Source organism: Opisthorchis viverrini, assembly GCF_000715545.1.
Source record: "Opisthorchis viverrini unplaced genomic scaffold opera_v5_347, whole genome shotgun sequence".
Lineage (NCBI taxonomy): Eukaryota > Metazoa > Platyhelminthes > Trematoda > Opisthorchiida > Opisthorchiidae > Opisthorchis > Opisthorchis viverrini.
This window is the reverse complement of record NW_008751997.1, coordinates 247,203-269,390: the sequence shown is the minus strand read 5'-3', so window position 1 is coordinate 269,390 and position 22,188 is coordinate 247,203. Positions and strand designations below refer to the sequence as shown.

Below are 22,188 nucleotides of genomic sequence, written 5' to 3'. Positions count from 1 at the left end.
CAATCAATGCATGATCGACGTTCATTGGCAATCGCCACCGGGAACCAGTGTTTCGTTTCTCAACGCAGCACTTCACCCCATGCAGTCGAAAAAGATCGGAAGAATATAGCACATGCGGAATTTTTGCCTTACGATTTCATTGACTGTGAATCGTCGAGCAGTTTTTCGAACATTTATTACGGAAGTAGCAGCTTCACTTCTGGGCAGCTCAATGACAGTTCGATGCCGGAAGAAACCTATCCCGTCGAACTGTTGTTCGAACCGAACGAACTGATGACTGAAGAACCGTATGGAGTGGAGGAAATTCTGACCAATCGCAGGCCTAGACTTAGTCCGGTCCCTGCTGCAACGGATCGATACAATACGGTCAGTAGAGCTGGAGATATCCATCTTGAAAAGTTTCAAGTGAGCTTACGGTGTTTTTGTTCTTATGCTAAGCTCCCGTGGCCTCATCGGTTGCAGTCTCGCAACGTGCCTCCGATTTGCAAGAATTCAACTCTTCTTCAGTTACTTCGCCGTAGTTATTTTGTAAACCGACCTCTGCCACTCGACTTCCCCTGTCTAGGCTTGGGCGACCTGGCAGTATCCCAGTTCTCATGCTTCCTCCGGGTGTCATGTCAGCTAAGCACCGGAAGGGTGTTACAGCTGAACAATTATGATTATATTATATTTTGTAAACTGACCAATCAAATATTTGGTACCTGATGCTTCAGACCTGTCCTAGGTGAATTAGTGTATTCCACCTCGAATCGGCTTGGTCTCATTAGTGTCTTCACAGATTCTCGCTGGTGTAATACGATATAACAGCCGCGAAGGCACTTAGCCGTGTTTCGAATAATAGAAACATAATGCTTTTTGCCTAAATATCCCCATGGTTTGAAAAGGAACACAATGACGAGCACCAGTGTTTTCGGGATCTCGTCATCAGGTCAATACATATCTAATGGTTAAAATAGGAACGGAAAGTGAAATACGCAGCGTAGATTGGTTAGTGAAACGCAAAACGGAGACACGAACGACTGGTTGTCTGCGGCCCCGCACCGCATCTAACTGGATTCTGTGAGACAGTCTAGAGGGCCGCTGAGTGACTTGGCGGGTTGATTGGTGTCACACGATCAAGGCAGACTCAGTGTTCGTACGAAACGCTTCTGACAGCACAGTACCGGGTTTCGCAGGCGTTTAGCGACTACCTTGGCTGTAGTCCAGCAATGCCGTTGAATAGATACTGGTAGTCTATTTGGCACACTAAATGACTTGAAATGGCTCATTTGGCATGACTACGTGCCCGGTGGCAATTAAGTTGGAGCAATTGAGCTTCTGGTTAAACTGTTGAGGTTAGTAGTGGTATTCCGGTACGAAAAGTGCTCGCGTATTCTCTTAGAAAGTTGTCGTGTCGTGCGCCCAACATATTCCGCTGAACAACAGCAGGAGAAAGAATACACAACCATATTCTGGTTCGCACTAAATGCCTCCACTGCTCGCTTCTAGGGTAGTTCGTCTCCACTCCTCTCTGTACTAATTTTTCAGTGCTCTTCGAAACCTGCAAAGCGTTTTTCGAACTACGATGTCTTCATGGGAGAATCGGGGTGTGTAGGAGATGTCCCCTGAGGGGTGAATCCCGTGATACACCAACATTGTGTAAGCTATGTATATACGGTCCGCTTAATGGCATTGTTTTGTATAATCGAATATTCTGGCCCGAATCCGCAGGTATCCCATGTTCTCTTCTATCCGTGGTTGGAACCCGTGATTGGCCCAAATCTGTGAATCCAGCATTGGGTCATTATCTCAAGACCAAAGTCAAATGACGGTGGGTCAGCATGATGAACGTTCAGTTTATAGGTCCTCCGTCTGTTTGCCAACCTAAATAGACATCATGCACACCAATATAGAAAACTTCTTCGCACGTCCTGATGATATCTCTACAATTGGCAGGCTCGACAACCAGACTAAGGGACAATCGGCCAACTCGAACCCAGTCTGATCGGTCAAGTCCGCTGCATTCAGCGGCTAAGTGATATTCCGCTAAGAATTCCTAATAACAAGAATACCGGCAAGGAGTCAGTGGGAGAGTGTAGGACTTTGTTCGGGTACATTGTCCCTAGCCTCTCACTCAGAAGTCTGATTCACGAGGCAGTAGAATTTCCTTTGTGCCCCCTTCCCGGAGCATCGCTGCATTCATGGATGTGGACACACTGTTCGCCTGGGGGAAAACTCTACTGCGTTTACTTCACGCTCTTGTCGCAAAGGACAGACCGCCTTGTAACGCGATTACTCGCTTCGCTTGGTCAGACTGCTCCCCTTTGACCTTACGGGCATGCTTACACCTGGTGGAACGAAGTTCCAGCCAGTGTAGCCCGCGAGACCATTGCGGCACATCAGTGTGATGGCCTTAGGTCCGCTACTGAAGAATTAGCCTTTTCTCACATATTCTTGCTTCTGTAGTGCCATTTTCCGTTTGCAGCGTCCACATATCTGCGTAACTGTATAATTTAGATTTGCTTGAATAGTAAGAACACGGCGACGAGCAGTAATGTCTTCGAGATCCTGTCCTCAGGTCAATACGTGCCTAATGATGAATTAAGCAGGTAGGATTGGTTACTAAACTGGAAAGCGCAAAAACACGAACGAGGTATAGTGGTCTACAAGACTGTTGAGTCATCGGCGCCATTGATTCGTGTTACATAACCAAGGCAGATTCAGAGCTTGTACGAATCGTTTTTGACAACACATTTGCAACTGTATTGCGACTGATTCGGTTGTGATCAAGCAAGGCCGCTAGATCGATATTGACAATCTTTTGGGTACCTGGTAGATTTGTAGTTCTTCCCATCTATTGTGTATCCTTATACATTCTCACAGCCTTTTGTCTCTGCGACACATGGTTTTCACGATAAAACTGGAACATCGTCCGTTAGCCGTTTTGAATTTACAACTGTAATCCCATCACTCGGCCGTGACTGTCGTTCGAAGCGTGGTTACCGCGCGACGGGAGTTTTGATACTATTCTGTCTGCCCATCCGAGGTCTAGACAGGAGTAATCGAAAAATCTAGGTGGATTTGAACAAAACACGTTACTGATACGAGCCATTCTCAACGTTTTGTTCTCCTTCCCCCATTGAGTCGTTAGTCGGATTCGCCGTCTTTCGAGAAAGCGGACGACGCACTACAGACATCATCATCGATCCACACCAGCTGTACATCGAAATCCGGGTAAACTCTGACCCAGATTAAGCGCAATTCGATATTCTGTGTGATGCTTCTACGCAGATCGAATGATATTGGATTACAGGTGTTGTTTGTCCTTGGTCGTCGCCCCGGCATCATTCCCACTTGCGCAGCGATTCTCCGCCATACGTGTTGACGACCAAGCGTCAAATGTCTGAAGATGTTCTGGACAAGGTTGTAGCTTCATTCAGTTTTGAATCTGGGATTGAGTTGTCCACGAACAGTCAGTTTGTTGACGGTCGATGCACTTTTTTGAACTTCGTTATGTCTGATTTTCCGTGGGCTGTGTTCAACACCATGATTTATCGGTATCCGTTCCCTCTCACTTGTTTTTGATAGTCCACTGATTTAGAAGTGCAACGTGTACGTCACGTGGGCATCTGAGAATGGAGTCTTTGGGGGCTTGTCACTCAGAATAATTAAACATCGACTAGGCGACTGTTCAGTGTACTTGTCACGTCCACATTCAGGTGCACTCCGATTGGTCAGATCATCGACCATTAATAACCAGCTAGTCGAGTTGCCGTTTCTCCACCCATCACGAAGGCTAGCCCAAACGCACTCCCTAGATCGCATCTTATCCGACACACATCCACGGTTTTGTTTGCTGATTTTAAATGCCCTCTAAGTTTGTAAACATTCCGCAAAATCCAAATGACATCGTCATGAGAAGTCGAGTGTTCGAGACGACCGTGAACTTGCCGGAAGGTCATTGGTTCGAGCCCGACCCAGGCATTTCTACTGCCCCCGTCTAGATCAAGACAACCTGGCAGTATCCTAGCCCCCTTGCTTCCTTCGGGTGGCACGTTGGCTAACCACTGAACGGGTCCGAATGGGGACGTGTTTCGTGATTTTTCAGCACTGGTACTATTGGCGACAAGCCCGAAGATGTGATTGCTCAAGGTATGACCTATCGCTACGATCAATCTTTTGCTCTCCGCAAGCTTAGATCAGCCCTATGTGCTAACTGTGAACACTTATTCTCGTTTTCACCGTTTTATCTCACAGGAGCATGTGGAAGATGTTGCAGGGGATGTGGACTTCCGTCGCCACAGCCACTGTGGCATCAGTGAGGCAGCGTTTTTGGCCAGCAAAACGGATTCCCGCTATCCGTCTCACGAGTTCCATGCACAGCTAGCTGTACCAGGTCAGTAAAGTTCTCAGCAACTTTTACCGATGTACGTTAACTTTCTAAGACGCGTAAGCAGTACCGTAGAACTGCCTTACAGATAATGTGTCGTTAGCTGACTTGTCAACCATAAAATTAGCAACACACCTTTCGTCACCGCCTCTGTGTTCAGAACAGGTTTCGGTGGGGGCAAGATGGCCAAGTGTTTAGAGCGCGAATTTACTGACCGAAAGGTCCGTGGTTCGAACCCGACCTCTGCCTCTCGACTTCCCCTGTCTAGGCTTGGACAACCTGGCAGTATCCCAACCCTCGTGCTTCCTTCGGGTGGCATGGCAGCTAAGCACCGAAAGGGTGTTACAGCTGAACGATTATCTTATTGCAGGTTTCGGTTTGTATGATTACCACTTATAAATCTGTCATAGAGTCACCCGTCTTTTGCATGGTGCCTTCAAGGTCATAAACTTCCACTTCGGGACTCATGTGGAACGGCATTTGTCCTCAAATTTTCCCATTCCAAAGAGCAATGCTAGTTGTAAGCAGTGCTCACTTTGTTTTACCTGATACCTGAAAAAGCCTGTTGATGAGAAAGTCTCACCGAGCCAGGTCGGTTTACTCAGTACTATCTCGCTCGCACTGTCGCAACAAAACGAAGGACACTCAATTAATCGGAGTAATCCGGGAAGTCATCGTTTTATGAAAGTTTGATAAACTGTCACTTAATTTATTACTGGGTAGCGTTTCGCTTTTGAGAAAAAAGCCTCGTCTTGCCAACCTAGTCAGCTGCCATCATGTCGAGTTATGAGGCAATAAACGGAGAGCCGAGCGTTGCACCGACAACGCAGGGAACTCGTTCCCCGGCAACAAAATATGACCTCTTACAACAGTGTTCCCAACTGAGGGGTTCACTTGTCACACTTAGTACGTTTCCATAAGGTCGCCGGAAAGCCCTTCGATAACCCACGATCTTTTTTTGCCTTGGGGCTCATCACTTAGGTGCAGTGCTCTAGTTTGTTTTTAACAGAATACTCAGCTCAGTTCCTCGTTTGTGATTTCTTCGACTGAATGTACTGCACAGAGACCGCCTCGTGTTTCAGTTTGTACGATATCGGAAGGTTATCCACAAAAAGTCTTCGATATTCCATAACCACTCTCGTCCTTCTTGGTGCTCATCAGGTAGACGCAGTCTTTAAATTTCTGTCAACCTCATATTCTACCTAGCCCGAACAGTTACCAACTCGCGAGATACACTCATATGCAATTCACTTACTCCTTTGTTGTCATGGTGCGTAACTTTTCATACTTACTTCCGTTTCTGTCCATTTCTTCCTCACTCACGTCGAGTAGTTTCATCACCAGCATCGTCAGCTGTAATAGCGGCGTATTTGTCGTACAGTGGTTGTGGCTGCCACAGTTCTGTTCACCGATGATTCGGGGTGGTGGGTAGGTCGCTGCGCATTGGCGACTGGCATCCGGTTGACCGTGAGTATTTTAATGAATCCTATGTTTGAGGAATGATTTGTCGCCAATGTGGAAGATTTAGCCCTTGACCTAGCAGCCACGGATGTAGGGCAGTTGTTGCGCTTCGAGCATCTTGACGAATGACATTGTGGGTGTAGCACCGAAGAGCAGTCCTCAACGGACGAAACTGAAGTGGCTAGCCAAGACCTATCAGTCTTTCTATCCTCTGACCGTACAGCCGTGGAACTCACCAAACCACTCAGCTCAACAAAATTTGCAGATGCAGCTGAAAGCGATTGGTGCTTCCGGACCCGGAAGATCAGTCCTCGGTCCGAACCTTTCAAGCTAGAGTTTTCGGTAAAGAAACCTTCAAAGGTGCACTACGTCCAATAAAAACCCAAAGCCAAGCCAAAAAACATATGTACAGTGCGTCGTATATGAAATGTATGGGGCGATAATATTCTGGAAAATCGAACCCCTTCTGGATGCGATATCGATAACCGGTATTCTGTGGATACTGAATCATGATTGACTGTTGGGTCCACACTTTCGACCAATCGGACCTCGCATTGATGTGGGACCAGAAAGCATCCCGATCATCTGGCTACTCGCGTTAGGGTTCAACTTTTCGCCCAACCCCGACCTAAAGATGCCACCTAGAGACATGGTAGCCGGGCTCCGTTGCTCCAGTGATTCGGCCGGCTACACTGGCTAGAACTTCGTCCCGAAAAAGTGCAACATTGCCAGCAAGGTCATAGAGGAGCAGTCAGACCAAGTGCAGTGGACTCGGGCAGTGCACGAGTAATCGTGCTACGAGGCGGTAAAGTCGTACTGTCTTGTGCGGTGGGGGTGTGAAGACAGCCGATCAGCATGTCCATATCCATGGAAGCGGTAATGGCCCCTTCCTCCTTAGAAGAACGGGTTAGAAAAGATCAGCCCTCACTCTGATCGCCCAACGGTTAACCGTGACCACCGGCGCATTACTGAATACGGTCGAAATACCCTCGAAACAGAAGAGTCGGATGCTGCCCAAGCTCACCCGCCCTATTCAGCCGCTAGGACAGTCTCTCGCAGCCGAGCAGTTGTCAGCTCCGAGAATGGTCCCTAAAGAAAACCACACTGCCCGGTGCCTCACCTCTCAGGCTTCTGAGTCAGAGGCTAGGGTCAAGGTTACTTAAACAAACCCTACATCCTCCCACTGCCCAGTAGACCAGACTTTTGAGTCAAGGGCTCAAGGTGGGCCACCTCAACCAAACCCTCTTCCCTGATTGGGCAACCGGAAAGCATCGTTTGCCCACCGAACTCCCTCCCCAAAACCTTCCCATCACGCAACCTAACGTCGTTTGGTCAATTGATTTCCAGTTATCCGACCGACGGGTCTGATGCACCCAGCGGCCTCTTAATAATAAACAAAATAACATGACTCATGTATTGGTATGCGCTTCCCACCTGCACGATGCTGCTGCAAGACTGGGTAGGCTCGAACCCTAGCCTCATGCTTGCTTATGAGCCGATTGAGGTAGTAGACAAATTTCTCTGCCTGGGCAGCTGTACGATTACCGGTGGTCTCACGACAAATGGTATTTCCTTCGGGACAATGTATCACCTTGTGGCGCAGGAGTGACATCAGCTTACTCATCAACGGTTGAAGTTACAATGCTGCGGTGCGATCCATATTGCTACACTGGTGAGAAACTGACCGCTGCGAGCCAATGACGTTAAAAGGCTTTCAATGTTAGACGATCGATGTCTTCGAAACATCGCCCGAGTCTGGCAGGAACACTGAAGCACTCCGAGTGGTCTTCGAAAGAGATAACTCGTCCATGATAGATGAACTGATCACACTGCATAGGTTGCGCTGGCTTGGCCACATGTTCGGTATGCCAGTCGACCGACTTCCTCAAACAATTTTTTTCGCACCGTCACGTGAAAGGTAGTAACGAGCCACGGCAGGTCAACCACTTACTTGGCATAGAAATATGAAAGCCATTACCAGCAAACTCAGCTGCACTAGTCATTGCCCTCCCTGGATGGGAACCCAAGACGGGCCACATCAATGGTTGGGGACATTGTCAGACATGACCAAGTCGAACCCTCAATGGCGTCCGTACATTCAGGCTGTTGTCTTGAATGCAGAGCTCTTCTCCCAAACTCCCCACTTAAAAGTCCGCTGACACTGCTGTGTTTACAGAACAATCTATCAGATGCCGCCTCCAATGCGCAACTATCTACTCATCCCCACAAATCATCGGTGAACAACTGTGTGGCAGCTATAACCACTATACGACAAGTACGAGGTTCTTACACCCAATGATGATGACGACATTATCTGACCATTGTAGTGCCTAATTGCAAGTGTAAAAGCGGTTTCGATCCGAGATTCCGCCTAACCTGATCATTCGCACCAGCTAGTTTGAGCTTTTGGCCTGCGTTTCGACGAGATGACAGAGATTCTTTTCTTCGTAGAACTTGCCGATGTATCAAAGTGCGGCTTCTACGAAGTTAGGGATTTCCACTTTTAGCGAAGTGGTGCGGCGCACACCAAAACATGTTTAACGTTCCTTCCGGCCGGAATCCGTCAGCATCAGTGATGTAGTACGTCCCTGGGGTTATTGCCAGGCAGGAAACGAAACCTCCGCGAAATACGATAGATTGCCCGCGCTGACCATACTCCACTTGTCTGCGCGCTAACACAATTTCGGTGCACACCGACCTCGATTAGGAGGCGTAGGTCCCAAGCACCCGTTAGAAACAAGTAATAATCGTTCAGCTGTAGCACTCTTTCGGTGCCTAGCTGCCATGCCACACGAAGGATACACGAGGGCTGGGATACTGCCAGGTTGCCCAAGCCTAGACAGGGGAGGCCAAGGGGCAGAGATCGGATTCGAACCACAAACCTTCCGGTAGTTCGGTAATTGTGTATTTTAGAGAACTCGGGAACTGCGCCTACCCGGTGAGTTTTCAGCGACCTTGTGAGTAGTATTTCGATTTTATCGTTTATTTTACCGTCGGCTAACTAGTCTGCGTATTCCAACAGGCTATTCGGAAATTTAAATATCCCAAAATCGCCATGGCTGTGTTGAAATGTCAAGATTTCAGATCAGCCTACACATTTCGCTCGGATGTGAAGCGTATCGAAAATCAATAACGGATAATAAACTACACATTCTTGTAGGTGGGAGCAAGGTTGCAGTAGTGTATCGCCTTGAAACTATCTGATACAACAGTGGCGGAATGCTTGCTAATATCCGTTATAAGTAGTGTTGAACACAAAGAACCGGTCTCACCCTCTTTTGGTGCTTATCACTTGGGCATAGTCTTTCTTATTATAGGTTGTCTGCGGATTTTTGGTACTCGTCCCATACTACTTACATTTTATTTCCGGGCATCTTCACAACGCGGCCCCAATGTGTCCTGTGTGTTGCAACTTACTCGGACCACTGCTGTTTTACTCCACCAAGTTTCAAGTTCTGGCAATTCAAGATACTTGAAATCCACTGTGTGCTTAGGGACGGTATCAACTTTCTGTGATCACAGTGTTTTTGATCATGCGCGCAACAGAAATGTGCCCCACCCGTTATCGAAAAACCTCTTACCCTCAAGTGCTCCGCCTAAAAGTATCCTTTTCGTTCTCGGACTCGAATTGTGTAGGTCGTTCCATTTTTGCATTGTTCTCGATTTCCTGTCTCACCCAGTTCTTTACAAGGCCTGTTCACAGACACTGTCTAACTCTGGGAGAGAAGGCTATCGTTTGCACACATTTAGCGACTACTAACAGCACATTTGTCCAACAACAGTCCTAGTCTCCTAATTTCATTTCCCCCGTTGTTGTCGGAGTGAAAACCAAGGAACTATTAGTTGACCGTACAGTTTTTTCGAACCGAAGTCACACTCTGAACATTGCTGTATTTTCTCTCCCCCCGAGATTGTAGTTAAACTGGACCCTGGGCCACTACTGGGGCTCGACATAGCTCAGAGGGTCCGTGATTCGAACCCATCTCGGCATTCCTACTGCTCATGTCTAGGTTTGAGCAATCTAGTGGTCCCTTCGCCTTCTTGCTTGGGTGACATGGCAGCTAGGCACCAGAAGACTGTTACAGCTGAACGATTAGCATGATTTATTTTGTTACGGATACTTCCGTCCGGTCTTCAACTGTACTACGGCAGTGAAGCATCGGTGTTGAACACTGATGTCATGCTGTCGATGATGATGATGATGATTCAGCTGTACTTCCCAATTCGACAATACTATCGCGTTTATCAAATCATTCCTCTGTTTGTCTTTTCAAGAGGTCTATGACGAGATCTCCTGTAGCATCTCCCCACAGAGTGACGAGCTGGACATTCCGAGTGGTGGTGGTAGTCACGTGGTTGGTGTTGATGAATCCTCTCCTGACAAACGGCCGGGTGGAGATCAGCTGATTAACCAGGCGCACCCCACACATTCACGTGGCCGTACAGTGGTGAAAGTTTCCGATGGTCAAAAACGTCATAAACGTGTAAGTTTGCTCTTGGAACCATATCGATGTCGGGCATCAGGATTCGTAGCATACACGACCGTCTTACACAGTGGTCCCCGAACCCCTGTCCCCCCTTTAATCGCATCATGTAAAATGGTGAAAACAGAACGATAGAAAACGAAGTACACAAGAAAGGTGACAGAAGAAGCCATTTGGCGCGAAGCGGTGCCATTTCAAACGTACAACTTATCATTCCAAATTCATATTCTGATAGAAAATCATGTGCTATGCAAAAAAGTCACGTGAGCAAGGCCTGAGTCAGAGGTTGAATGCCACTAGTCTAGTTTGTTCATGTCACTGAAGAAGAACGGAACTCAATCCCCTCTAAACTACCCATTGTTGTTCATGTATATCCTAAGGCATCCTCACCATCGTCATCTCCCTCAACGATATTGAGCATTTCCCCTCGTGGCATTCGTTCTCGTGGAGTAAATCAGTCTTTAGGATACTGGAACGTCTTTTCGAGAAAAACGCTTTGCAGCTGGGGTTGTCTCCAAGATGTAAGTATTCCCTTTAGAGGGTTACCTCATAAAGGTGAGTATCGTAGACAATGTCACTCGAAGGGACATCTATGGCGTCAGAATGGTTTATCCCTGAATCTGAAGGGACATGTGTATCAAGCTACGGGCGGTTTTGTTGTATGGCTATGAGGCTTGGCCTGTTCGAGCAACGGAACTGAGACGTCTTCAGGTGTTCGACAATCGTTGTCTCAGAACCATAGCTCTTGTGGGTTGGTGTCGGTGAATCCGTAACGAGGCAGTTAGAAAGTGCGTTTTCGGTTGTGCAACTTTCTGTGCCCAATTCAGAGTGGCGTAAACAGAGAGGTGACTAACCCTTGACTTTGAAGAGGAGTATGAAGGAGATTACGAAACGCTTGGGTGCTGTCGGTGCTACTCGCCTTCCAGGATGGGGACCGCATGATCCTCACTGTGCCTGGTTGGAGACACTACAAGATATGGCTGCCAACCGATGTCAGTGGAGTTCTTGTTGTCAGTTTCTGTCCAGATTGCCTGAGTGAGTGTCTGGAGGTGTAGGCACCTCGGAATGATTGTATTGATCCAGCGCTGAGTCCCTTCCCTGTGCACCTTTACTCTTTTCTTTACAATAAGGCTTTCAAATAAGTCATGGTTGTATGGCAGTGAAGCCGGTATTGAACACTGATGTTATGCTGTCGATGGTGATGATGATGACTCGAAGAAGATATGGGGGCTGAAATACAGCCGGATTCTTCAGGCCTAGGTAAGAACTATCATGATGTCTCCAGGAGATTTCAAGCGTCGGTGGCGCTAATTCTGGCTGTGAATTCCTGACAGATGGGTCAATCGGTCGAAACAACCAAGTCAGTTACTGGGTCTTCGTTCGAGGTTTCGAGGCGAACCAATCACATGACTCAACGGTGAATATGTTCCACTGTTCAAACGTGAAAATTCACATGCGTCCATCTGTGCTGGTTTAGTAGTGGTAACACTCTCGCCTCGGATATCAGATGTGCGGAGTTCAAGCCCCGATACGACAAGGATGTGCACTGCTGTCGAGCCAAATAAGAGCGAAACTCCATCCCGTTTCTTTCTACCTGAATGATTGTCTCAGGATAAAAGAATGACTGTTCAAACTGAAGTGATGTGAGTCTGAAATCCACAAATCCAGCTTTGGATTCGGATGATGGTCCTTATGCAAGGTAGCTCAGTGGCTAAGGCGTAAAATTACCGAACGAAAGGCTCACGGTTCTCGACTGTTCCCGTCTAGGCTCTGACAACGTGTCACTGTTTTAGCCCTCATACTTCGTGTGAGTCACGTGGCAGTTGTGCTTGTAATTCCAAATCCTTTTGAACACACCAACAAAGGTGCTGCTCAAAGCTAAGAAACAGATCCTCAGCATTTTACTACACATCAGATGTACCTATCCACTTTTCATTCCCGACAGTAGAAAGGAATTTCTCAATTGAGAGCTCCCTTATCTCGTAACCTGCGGAGTTTTCGGGTCACCCATTAGAAAAACTCTTTTTATCGTCAACATGGTATGCTTGATGCGTTGTCGTCCGGTAGATTCTGTACTCCAATGAAGTGTTTTTTTGCCCCCCTCAGTCTGCAGCTCATCAAGGTCGAATGTCTCCCGATAGTTTGACTGGTCTCACAAACGGGGATGACTCGTCAGTTGGGGCTCAGCAGCAACTGCCCTCGGACAAATTTCACCACACTCCAAATGGCTCAGACTCCATCAAAGACTTGCCTCACACTCCGCTACTGCTCAGCAGACGTTCACCAAACTTTCGCAGAATGGTCCGACTACGCGACGAACAGATCATCGATCGCATCCGAGCGATAGTGACTCGAGGCGAGTTTCAAGCCAAATACGAAACCCTCGGGAGCATTGGGCATGGGTAAGTGCATTCCAAACTTAGCTCAACGAGGCTCGTCCAGTTTTCATCTGAAACGTTTTTTTTGTCGGTAGCAATGATTCAATCGTGGAGTCTTGAGTACACAAACTTACTGGTCGCAAGGTTTATGGGTTCGAACCCAACCGCGGCATCCTGACTGCTCCGGTCTAGGTTTGGACACCCAGACACCATCCTAGCTCTAGTGCTTTGTTCGATTAACATCATAGCTAGACCACGAAAGGATGTTACAGTTGAACGACTAATTGATTATTTTCGGTGACCTCGTGGTCGTCAGGCGCATGTGTCTGTGAGCTTATTCTCAATCAAAATGCCATCCCTAACAGCTGTTCCCAATTCGGTCGTTCTCTACATCCCGTCACCCACAGTCATTGGCGACCCAAATGCTAGTGTTTGAACAGTTTTGCGTTTGAAGTAGCTGGTGTGGTTTAGTACATGCAACTGATACGACCATAGATCGCAATTCGAATGAACATTCGTCCGCTCCATGACGCTATCTCATGGCTTGTTTGCACCCTCGGTAGTGTTTCGTTTCATTCGAACAGATCGATTCGAATACGGAATGGACGGTCACGTGCAAACAGGGCGCCTGATTTCCCTCACATGAGGTTGTGCCTGGGAGACAACACCTTTCTGGACTCTCCCGAGGAGCGCCGTATCTCCCATGGAGACCATAAAGGACCAGTAGAGGTCGACCTCTTTCTGAATAGACCTGGTTTAGAGGGGTACTGGTTTGCGAACACGCGATGTAATGGAGCAATCCACGTTTTCAGGAACTGAGTGCTTGCTGCCGCTCATTTGGCCTGTCCTCGGAGCCTCATTAACTCACATTATCGTTACATCCTTTTTCATCTAGGGCCTCTGGAATCGTGCATATCGGTAGAAATTTACAATCCGGATGCCGGGTAGCAATCAAACAAATGAACCTGCGAAAGCAGCCAAAGAAGGAGTTGATCCTCAACGAGATTCTCGTTATGCGGGCCTACCGGAACCAGAATATTGTGAACTACTTGGATAGCTATCTGGTAAGTCGGTGTCTGGTTCAACTAGTTTGGTGTGTGAATCGCTTACAAGACGATTCGAATTCTATAACACCTGTTCTAAGTTGAAGCAATTCACTAAGCTCATCTTTACGATAGCAATATATCGCCCCAACCACGAGGAAATTGCAGTTTTAGTGAAAGCGTATTATAGCTCGGGTTGTATGGACGGCCACCAGCTTGTTCACTGACATGGGCGATTTTGTGGACAATCGTTTCACCACAAATCAAACCGCTATTATCTGCACGTCGTCCTGTAGCAGTATTCAATGATGTTCCATTTCTTAAGGTGTTCGTGTACCGACGTTCGACCACCATTAGTTGTTTGGTTGGTCTCTCTCTCGTTTGTTCATCTACAATCCGGCCCCGTTGGATGCCTTCAGTGGAATTCCTTGTCCATTACACGTGACGCTGCGTAGTTCGGTCCATCGAATTTGTCGCCGAGTACCAAGATCTCCCTTCCCCCGTCCTGTATTCCGTGTGCCAAGATTATTTCGAGTTCAACTAATGGCCGTCTTGATCTTCGTTTAAAGTGATCTAACACGGTGGACCGTTTCTTATGACGGTTGCGTTAGATTCCTTTATCCGTTCGCATTTAGTTCCTCTAGTATTTTTTTTCAATATTATCCACAGGTCTTCACATCGTCCTCAACAGAGCAGTATTCAGTTTATTGGCAACCCTGGACTCTGTTTTGACGTAATAATCTCGCTATATGCCTGATCTGAGAGTAATATTATCCCTCTGGCTGCTTGCTTTTTCCTGACAACGTTACTGTCCGGGTGTTTACATTTTCATCAGTTTTGATGAAATTCTTTGGCGATAAATTCAGTTAATGTGTCATTTGAGTCCCCCACTAACGCCGACTTCTTGTGCTGCTAACGAGTGTGTTACCTTTGTACAAGTTGGTCTCTGAGTACGACACCCCGGAGCCAAGCCTCCCTGATGAGCAGTGAAACGGGTAGCAGGCTGTCCAGAGTTGTCTTCGACCTTATGAGTGTGAAGAAAAATCTCTTGGATATTTTAAATGTCGTTTTGAGTAGTCTGACCAGCTCGTTCTCCTCTGCTTCCTTTAATTTAAGTGTGTCCTCACCGGTTAGTGGCTCTTGCCGACAAATATTTGGTCTCCTTCCAGTACACGCATATTTCGAAAGGTCCATTCACCCTTATACTCACTAAAAACGTCCAAGAACGTTAGTGCTTTCCAGTTCGATTTGATACCCCTAAAGATGGCCTCCGAGTTGTTCGTGTGCGTTTTGTGATGAGTGTCACTATGCGATGATCAAGGTGCCTTAAACGTGACTGATCGGGTGCGGTGTTTGATGTTACAACGCAACCCCATTTCTGCATCCTAGTGAATTCTCCTTAAGTGCACCTGTTTAGCAAAGCACAGTGTGTCTCATAATAGACGCAAAAAATAGTATTCATTTTAAAACTTCAACGTCAATTCAAACATTTATCATTTTTATTTGGACACACATGCATCATGGAAGTTTACTGTGAACAAACTGGCATTACAAAAGATGTCGAAAGAAACCGCCCCTTTCTTCTATAACAAGTTGCAGGTGGTATGAGACGCGAGACACAGCATGTTTAACTTCCTCAAGCGTCACTCGTGCACACTCCTCTTAACTCCATCAAATTCTTCGGTTTATTTTCATGATATACACGAGACTTGATGAAGGTGGCGTCTCATAATACGATGCACGCTGGCGCGCGGAATGCCGGTCAACTGAGACACCTGAGTTATTCAAGAAGATCCTCTGAGACCGAAGTTGCTCGACGGCATTCTGAACAATCGGCGCTCTTTCATCACTCAGAGACTTTCTCCCTTTGCCAGGAAAATCCAATACAGATCCAGTGGACTCAAATCTCGTAATCAAGCGTGTAATGGTCGACACGGTGAAAGGATCTTTGATGAAACCATGTTTGGTTTTGTAACCACGAAATGCAGCGGTGGCGTTTTCACCAAGGGAATAATAGAGTTTCACAATTTCAATGCGCGTACTGACATCCATCGTAGACGGAAAAAGTGCCGACACTCGCACACAAAACCTCCTTTATGTGGCTACTAATAATGGAAGCTTTTGACATCCTTCCTCTGATTACCTACGTTAACCCAATCAAATTTTGCGTCTATTATGAGACACCCTGTAGACTTGCGTCCGACTTCTTGGGTCCTTCCATAGTTGAACTACTCCAAGCGATTTCTTTATTGTTTCTTTGGCGAGGTTGTGGTGGATTGAATTGTGCCGTCGACTTCATCCTTCTCCAGATTGATTTCCTGTAGCTTGTTCATGAACTTCATCAGTCTCTTTGCAAAACCACCTACTAGGCGACTTTTCAGTTGCAGTATGCAAGACGGACCAAGTTGCTTGACATCACTCAGACACCTGCTTGAAAAACAAAGATAAGCTCTACTCTGGGGGTCTGGGGTAGGCTGAACCCACTTGAACGGTCCAAAACGAAACTGCACGAATTACTCGCCTGTGAGGATTCACTTTTGCCGTCGGTTCGTTTTGGATACATATATGAGCGCATTTGTTGGCGGGGGTGGATGCTTCAGATGATTTTGGCGATTTTGTGAAATTTTGGGGTGCCAACTAGTATCGTGATGATCTAGCTACCTGATCAGTGTAGTCCCTTATCACAGAAAGTCTTCTTTTCCCGGGCTATCGACCAAACCATCGAACTCTGTGACAGGCGAAATAAATTATCCGTCATGAAGAAACTGGACCTTATTGTGGTGTGACGGTTTGCGCACCTCAGCGATCCATTGAGCTATACTGGGGAGTGTCCCTGTGACACTCACAGAGTCTCTCATACGAGGTTGGTCAATGGTTAGAGGTCTGACGATCATAGTCCCCTGGCCCTCCAGGTTGGGGGTTGGAACATGAGGCAACTCGTTCCGTAGAAATGGTAATGCATTTGCATTTCCCGCCAAACACCGCTGCCTTGCGGTTAGGCTTTTGAGCCAAAGGCTTTGGTTGAGGACCCTAATCGTCCTTCTGTCTAGGTGTTGGCGCCCTGAAAGTATCCCAGCCCTCGTTCAAGTACGGCAGTGAAGCATCGGTGTTGAACACTGATGTCATGCTGTCGATGATAATGTGGAAACCTCTGTTTTGTTTGTATCCTATCATTTTGATCCTGTTCGAATTGTAGTTCCCGCACAACAGGCAATAAACATGGGACGCTTCTGTGTCCTTTAGTATCCCATTCCCCAATAGCATCACTTGTAGCATCTATTATGCAACTTCTCTTATGGTCTACTTTAAATCGTTCCCCACATGTTCGTCTTTTTTCGGACCGTTTGATTGATCATCGTGCGATTTATGCTTACGTGAGCAATTCGTGACGCTTGATTCCATGATGAACGAACGTTGGTCGACTGTCACATCATGTGTAATTGTTGTAATTTGGTCCAACGGAAGGGTTAACTTTGTTGACACAACTGCACTTCTGGCTTTCGCCATAGACCACGAAAAGCAATTTGTTTCGTACAGATGTCCATGAATCGATGCCGGGATGGGAAACTAATCACTTCGCTCTCTTACGGCCGATTTCATACGTGATCAACTTAGTTTGAAATGCCGGAATTCGGGTTTTTAACGGATCCACCCTCTCACCTCCAAAGTACCACAAGCAGCCTACAGGAACGAATGAAGACTTTTGGGGGTTCCAGTCCAAACTGGCTTGTACGGAGGCAGCATGCGTATTCCTAATGGATGTAAAACAGCATTGCAGTGCTTTTTGACTTTTCGCCACATACCACCTTCCCCTTCTGGAGCCGACGGCCCGTTTCCTGACGCTTATTTGAAGACTGGACCACACAAGTCATGGAAACGCAGATCAAAGTTTTTATATGCCCGTACCTCCCAACTTCAAGCGACATCTACCCAGTTTTGTGACTGTTAGTGCAGTTGGTTTGCTCGCAGTCCCGTCCCCTTTCCATCCAAGTGACACACCTCTTTCCCTTCCATCTGCCTGAAATGTCGTCTCCAATAATGGCGGTGCATCTCAGAAGAGACGGGTACGGTGGGTCGTCTACCGTGATAAGATTCCTTTCTCAGATAACCCTCCTCACAGTGGTTTGAGAATTTGTCAATCCGAGCAGACCTCGCTAATCATATCTATGGCCCACTTCGCTTCGCAAGTTTTCCTCTGGTTAAAGTTCCTTGTATGCCTTCTACGTACTGGTGATGGAAGTATTCAGCGCCACGCAAGACAAGTCCTAAACACTGAACCGTTTAATACCTCTTGTTAAAAGCCTCTGTCCTCGTGGCACTGGTGACACCACGCCCGAATCGGACAAAACACGGTTCAGTCGTTCCTGTCAGATAGATCTTTACGTCATCGCCTGCGTCACACTTGGCCATCTCTGACTTTTCGCAACATCTGACTTGTATGTAGTTGGATCAACCTCCGCTACCAATGTTTTCTTCACGTAGACTCGTGCACTATAAGACCCTATCTAATCACTTTCGTCTCACTTTAGGACCAATTTTCTGTGAAAAAGCCCTGAACTTTTTCATCTTCGAAGCTCTCCGGCTACCACCAAATTTAACGAGAAGTCAGTCGGGTGCAGAATGTTGGGCGCCGTTTGCGTCCCCAGTGAGGTAGACGTGTTCCGGTTTCGCTTATCGGACAATTGCTTGTGCAAGAATAGTCCACCGATTGAATGAAATGTGCGACCACCCCGCTTTAGCTAAGGCGATCTATTCGAAAGCAGTTCCTTATTCCAGTTAGGTCCTTTGGCGTCTACGACCCCCAAAAGGAGACCTCCGAAGAGAAACCACCCTCGTGGAGCGTCCCAAATAGCTACTGCTATTCCCCGGAAGAGAATAGTCTTCTAGCTTTTGACAAGCGTACCAGCAATCGTACAGCCCACACGGTAGATTGGAAGTTCATGCGAACAAATCTCTAACAATAGCCGAATGTGCGCTGTCTATCTATAAGCGAACGTGGACACTGTTTAAAATGCCACTTCACACATCAAGTGAATCATCATTTAAATGTATCAAGGCGATTCCCATCGCAAAGCATCGTTTCGAGCTGCACGGACGGTGTCAGTTGCACCTCTTTCGATGGCATTACCCTATAGACTTGATTGGTGAACGCATGCCACCGGGTGTTTATCCTGTAGAACAACTGAGCATTTAACGTCCTACATTCGATCCGGAGAAGCTAAACCTGTCCAATTACAAAACGCCCGATCGTTAATAACCGCCAAATGAATCTATCCAAGTTTTCCACCGTGATATATAGAATCGCCTGATCGTTCGATTGTGATCCGCGAAACAGCAGTGGCAATTTCAGTCAATTTTCGTCACTGACCGCTCTACCCCCAAACAGGTACTCTAAAGTACCGACCTTATCTTCACTAACTAAGGAGAAAAAACGGTTCAGCTGTAACATCCTTTCGGTGCCTAGCTGCCATGCCACCAGAAGGAAGCACGAGGGCTGGGATACTGCCAGTGTGCCCAAGCCTAGACAGGGGAAGCCGAGAAGCAGAGGTCGGGTTCGACCTTCCGGTCAGTAAATTCGCGCTCTAACAACTTGGGCCATCTCGCCCGCCACTAAGGAGGGAAACCCATCTGAGTTATTTTCTACCCTGAAACACGTGGACTAAGCGGCAGTGAGTAGAATTATCTTGACGTGCTTTAAGGAGGGTTCTGGATCGAAAACCTAGCCGACACCTTTGTCGACGAGAGAACACAACGATAATGTTACACAATTTTTGTCACAGGTTGTCCCTTTTATCATATCAAATGGTCTACTGCCATCTTTTCGTCCAGTTAGGCGCACAAATGATAACTGACCCGGGAGCATCCTTTCTCTAGGGTGTTGTTTGCCGGCTCATTCCTCTCTGGTGCTTGTCCCTTTTACAGCGCGGAGATGAACTCTGGGTCGTGATGGAGTACCTAGATGGTGGTTCGCTTACAGATGTCCTCACGGAGACATGCATGTCCGAGTCGCATATTGCCACGGTTTGTCGTGAGGTACGTCTTGTTTTTTCTCTGGTTCATCCCCGAATAAACAGTGAGACCAGTGGCGTATCAATCACCTTGAAACAGCATCAGGTGAGGGCGATCTCTGCACGAAATAGACCCCATTGGGCTAGAATAAGGTTGGATTTTTTTGTGGCGATTATTTTGGCTTCTTATCTGATGTTCACCCATCTGCCTACAGACCCTCCAGGCTCTGGAATTTTTGCATTCCAAACAAGTCATCCATCGTGACATCAAATCCGACAACATCCTGCTCGGCTTGGACGGTTCGGTGAAACTCACCGACTTTGGTTTCTGTGCCCAGCTCACTTCCGACTCTGGGCTGAAACGGAACACTATGGTGGGAACTCCGTACTGGATGGCTCCGGAAATCGTGAGCCGAAAACCTTACGGGAACAAGGTGGATATTTGGTCTTTGGGTATCATGACTCTGGAGATGATCGAAGGAGAGCCGCCGTATTTGAGTGAAAATCCGTTGAAGGTGAGTTCCACACGGTGTTCAATGAGGACCCGATATAGTCCCATGCGTCACTGAGAGGTACTCACACAACTAGTTCCTCTCACAAGTATCGAGTTTACCTGTTCGCTGGTTGTGATCACATAGATAGAGGAAAGTTACGTAGTAAAGGTGCTTCAAAGGTCTTCCGGCGTCCACTTCTGCACCTGGCCTACAACACCGAGTCATACTGGCACGTGGTTTTGTAATTTAGAGCCATAAAAGCACTCAGTTACCCGGAAGGCACCCAGAAGGGAGATAGTTCTGACCCTGTGAGCATCCCTAAAGTGTGGCTGGCTCGCGCTCTTGGAACCAGACAGTCATGTACAATAACCTCTCTTCCAATGAGTTTCCCATCAGTAAGACCAACCTTCAACCCCAAGTATTCCCGTGGCTCAAAAGAGGCTTCAAACATGAACAAAGGTGTGAAATTCTCGCAACGACACTTACATGTATTCCCAGATCCCCCCTATCCAAGTGAATGTGCGTCCTGTGACGTTTTTTCCTTTGTACAGCACAGAGTTACTGTAACTTTCTCCTCTGTAAAGACCAATTCTCAGACCAAACCACTTGGTTTTGGCCCCTTTGGTGAGTTCCCGGTAGGAAACAAACTTCTCAGTTCTCCCTCTGGGGAAACCATTTGAAGGCATCAGTAGTAAGTGATCTGTTTTAAAAGCGAATATCTTTAAGGAGACACATTGTACATCATCCTTTCTCGATAGTAACTGTCTCAATGGACAAAGTGAAACCAATTTGTTGTGAGGGTCTCTCATTTTGGATTGTCTCCTTTTTTTCTTTCTCTCATACTACAGGCGCTCTATTTGATTGCCACGAATGGCAAACCGGATTTTTGCAAAGACAATCTCAGCACCGAGCTTCTAAACTTTTTGGACCGATGTCTCGAAGTAGATGTACAGTTACGTGCCTCAGCAGCAAATCTTTTGAAGGTAAGTATCATGGTAGGTTTTACCTAGCCAGTTCCAGATAGCGGCAAATCTTGATCACTTGACTTTTTTTCTGTTGGCTGTTAGGCGACGAGTTGCTTGCTGTGAATGTGGTTCAGGATGAAACCAATCGAAGAGTTTTCAGCAACCTTGTGAGTAGTTTCATTTATGAAACCAATCCTACTTTTATAGATTGGTGAGCCGCTTCTCGAGTCAGTAGGGGCGCCTACGTATATCATTTTTAAGCCACTGTCACTACGATTGAGGTGTGGTATCCACCAGAGCATCGCCGTAGAAGAGGACAATTCAGTCCCAAGTGGGCTTGTTCATGCATGGACCGAGGCATTCGAAGAGTCCAATCAAGCTCATTAATGCGTCACTTCAAACGTACACTATGAAGAACAAAGTCGTTGATTGGACGTTGACTGCGCTTGTCTTAGCAGGCAACCAACGTTCAACCGCGGCACCCTTTTGGTGCATAGCTGCCGTGCAACTTGAAGGAAGCACGAGGGTCAACGAATCCAGACACGAGCAAGGATCATCAAGTTCACAGTTTCATACATCAACCACCACACCTCCTAGTGATTGGTCGTACAGATTATCCCCGAGTGTTACGATGAAGGAGTTCATAGACTTGAACCAGCTGGTTCGCTGAGCAGGGCGGGATGGCTCAAGTGGTTAGAGCGCGAATTTACTGACCGGAATGTCCGTGTTTCCAACCCGACCTCTGCCTCTCGACTTCCTCTGTCTAGGTTTGGGCAACCTGGCAGTATCCCAGCCCTCGTGCTTCCTTCGCTGAGCAACCCCATCACCAGATACGTCGATGTCATCGACGAATCGACCCGTCCCTCAGCTTGTGGTTGTGTTATGTATGCTCACCTAGCTCATTAGTGGTCCCTTTGTCAGTGAGGAAATTTTCAGCGAGTTGTTCAACTTTAAATTGGTCGCCACAGATAGCTAGCCGATCGAAT

The 22,188-nt window shown here is 47.1% G+C and overlaps 1 protein-coding gene across 1 annotated transcript in view; it reads left to right on the top strand.

The window, feature by feature from the left end:
* Positions 1 to 22,188, top strand: part of T265_10160 (hypothetical protein) — a gene marked incomplete at both ends in the record, with an annotated part of 68,258 nt that overhangs the window by 45,343 nt on the left and 727 nt on the right. The window contains 8 exons of the mRNA XM_009176450.1: positions 49 to 405; positions 4,237 to 4,375; positions 10,106 to 10,314; positions 12,421 to 12,716; positions 13,588 to 13,756; positions 19,658 to 19,768; positions 19,959 to 20,258; positions 21,086 to 21,220. Coding sequence (XP_009174714.1) covers positions 49 to 405; positions 4,237 to 4,375; positions 10,106 to 10,314; positions 12,421 to 12,716; positions 13,588 to 13,756; positions 19,658 to 19,768; positions 19,959 to 20,258; positions 21,086 to 21,220 — 1,716 coding nt within the window. The remainder of the gene's footprint in view (positions 1 to 48; positions 406 to 4,236; positions 4,376 to 10,105; positions 10,315 to 12,420; positions 12,717 to 13,587; positions 13,757 to 19,657; positions 19,769 to 19,958; positions 20,259 to 21,085; positions 21,221 to 22,188) is intronic.